Raw genomic sequence first — 1,656 nt, 5'->3', positions numbered from 1 at the left:
CTAGCTAATGTTAGCTAAAAGATGGCTAGCTAATGTTAGCTAAAAGATGACTAGCTAATATCAATACAGCACCTTAAGCTTGTTAACAAGTAGCCTGTAGGCTACGGATGTTGTCTATGTTCAGCTACGTTCATTCATTTTGCTTCCAAAAAAGTAGCTAACAATGCTAATGGTAGCATGGTTAGCATGCTAGCATTAGCATAGCTATGTTACATGGTTAGCATGCTAGCATTAGCATAGCTATGCTACATGCTTAGTATTCAGTATCATTTATGACTAAAATATGGAAACGGTTATTTATGATGTGAGGAAGATTTTGTCCCAGGATGTTGGAGAGAAGAAAAGAAGGCGGGTCAGAGGACTGGGGGAAAGGTCACCTTAAGGTCAACTCAAGGTCAACTTAAGGTCAACTCTAGTCCTCCCAGTGGCACCAGACTGGATGAGATTCATCCTGACATGTTGAAGGATCTAGATGCTGCTCTGCCTCTTCAGGGTCGGATGGAGAACTGGTTCTGGTTCCGGTTCTGATTCTGGTTCTGGTTCCAGTTCCGGTTCTGGTTCTGGTTCCGGTTCCAGTTCCGGTTCTGGTTCTGGTTCCGGTTCCAGTTCCGGTTCTGGTTTTGATTCCGGTTCCAGTTCCGGTTCCGGCTCTGATCCGGTCTCTGTAGAGCGACATCAGAACCGTTTCAAAGTTCTGGTCCAGTCCTCCTGGCCTGATTGGAGGGAATCTGGGTCGGCCTAAAAACGGCGCCACGTGATTTAACTAGGACACCTGGAGACACGGCGGCAGGTTGACATGCGACCTGCTTATTACCGCAGCGATTCCTGGTGTTTATTAATATTATTATAAATGTCTGGCTCATTTGATGTTTCAGTCATTTTGTTTCGTTTTCACGCTGCGATCAATAGAGTAAATATTGAAAGTTTGATGAAACATGAGAAAAGAATCTAAAAAGAATAAGTTCAGGATCCATAAAATCGTCTGACTTGTGGTCAGGGTGGTGATCCGATCTGGACTCTGTCCTGAAACGTTCCTGCTTCCCAGGTGTGAAGCGTCATGACGGGAGCCGAGGCCGAGGACGACATTCCTCTGGGAGAGCGGAAAACCGTCACCGACTTCTGCTACCTGCTGGACAAGTCCAAGCAGCTGTTCAATGGGCTCAGGTACGTCCAGCGTCCCGGCTGCTGATTGGCTGCTGCAGGACGGAGGAGCCAATCAGCCGACCGACGGGATTAGAAAGGAAACAAGATGGCGTCAGGACGCTGGAGTCCCTCTGGGGTTTGGGCCAAACCGGGTCACCAACAGAACCACCAGCCCCCACACACAGGGGACACAATGGCCTAGTTAAAGTCCAGACCTCGGCCTCCAGGGAGCTGAGCAGAAACGTCAATGAGCCGCAGCGGAAAGTGGAGTAGGATTCCCTCCGGAGTGGAGAGAGGAGCTGCGGCGCTCCGATCTGAATCCTGGCAGCCTGGCGCCGCCTGCTCCCGTTCCCTTCCCATAAAGTGGGAACTTAGTTTATTCTGGACCTGAGGGAACCAAGATCCGACAGAACCGCACGAGGACGCTGCAGCGTTCCCTACGCCGTTCCCTGTGTTGTTCCCTACATCGTTCCCTACTCCCTTCCCTACGTTGTTCCCTACATCGTTCCCTAC

The 1,656-nt window shown here is 49.9% G+C and overlaps 1 protein-coding gene across 1 annotated transcript in view; it reads left to right on the top strand.

Annotated features, from left to right (window-relative positions):
- Positions 1 to 1,656, top strand: part of scai (suppressor of cancer cell invasion) — a 13,863-nt gene that overhangs the window by 2,266 nt on the left and 9,941 nt on the right. The window contains exons 2-3 of the mRNA XM_017307743.1: positions 1,046 to 1,181; positions 1,307 to 1,412. Of these exons, the coding sequence (XP_017163232.1) occupies positions 1,058 to 1,181; positions 1,307 to 1,412 (230 nt within the window). The 5' untranslated portion in view covers positions 1,046 to 1,057. The remainder of the gene's footprint in view (positions 1 to 1,045; positions 1,182 to 1,306; positions 1,413 to 1,656) is intronic.

This window comes from Poecilia reticulata, linkage group LG12 (genome assembly GCF_000633615.1).
Source record: "Poecilia reticulata strain Guanapo linkage group LG12, Guppy_female_1.0+MT, whole genome shotgun sequence".
In the NCBI taxonomy this organism is placed as follows: Eukaryota; Metazoa; Chordata; class Actinopteri; order Cyprinodontiformes; family Poeciliidae; genus Poecilia; species Poecilia reticulata.
This window is presented reverse-complemented; position numbering and strand designations above follow the sequence as displayed.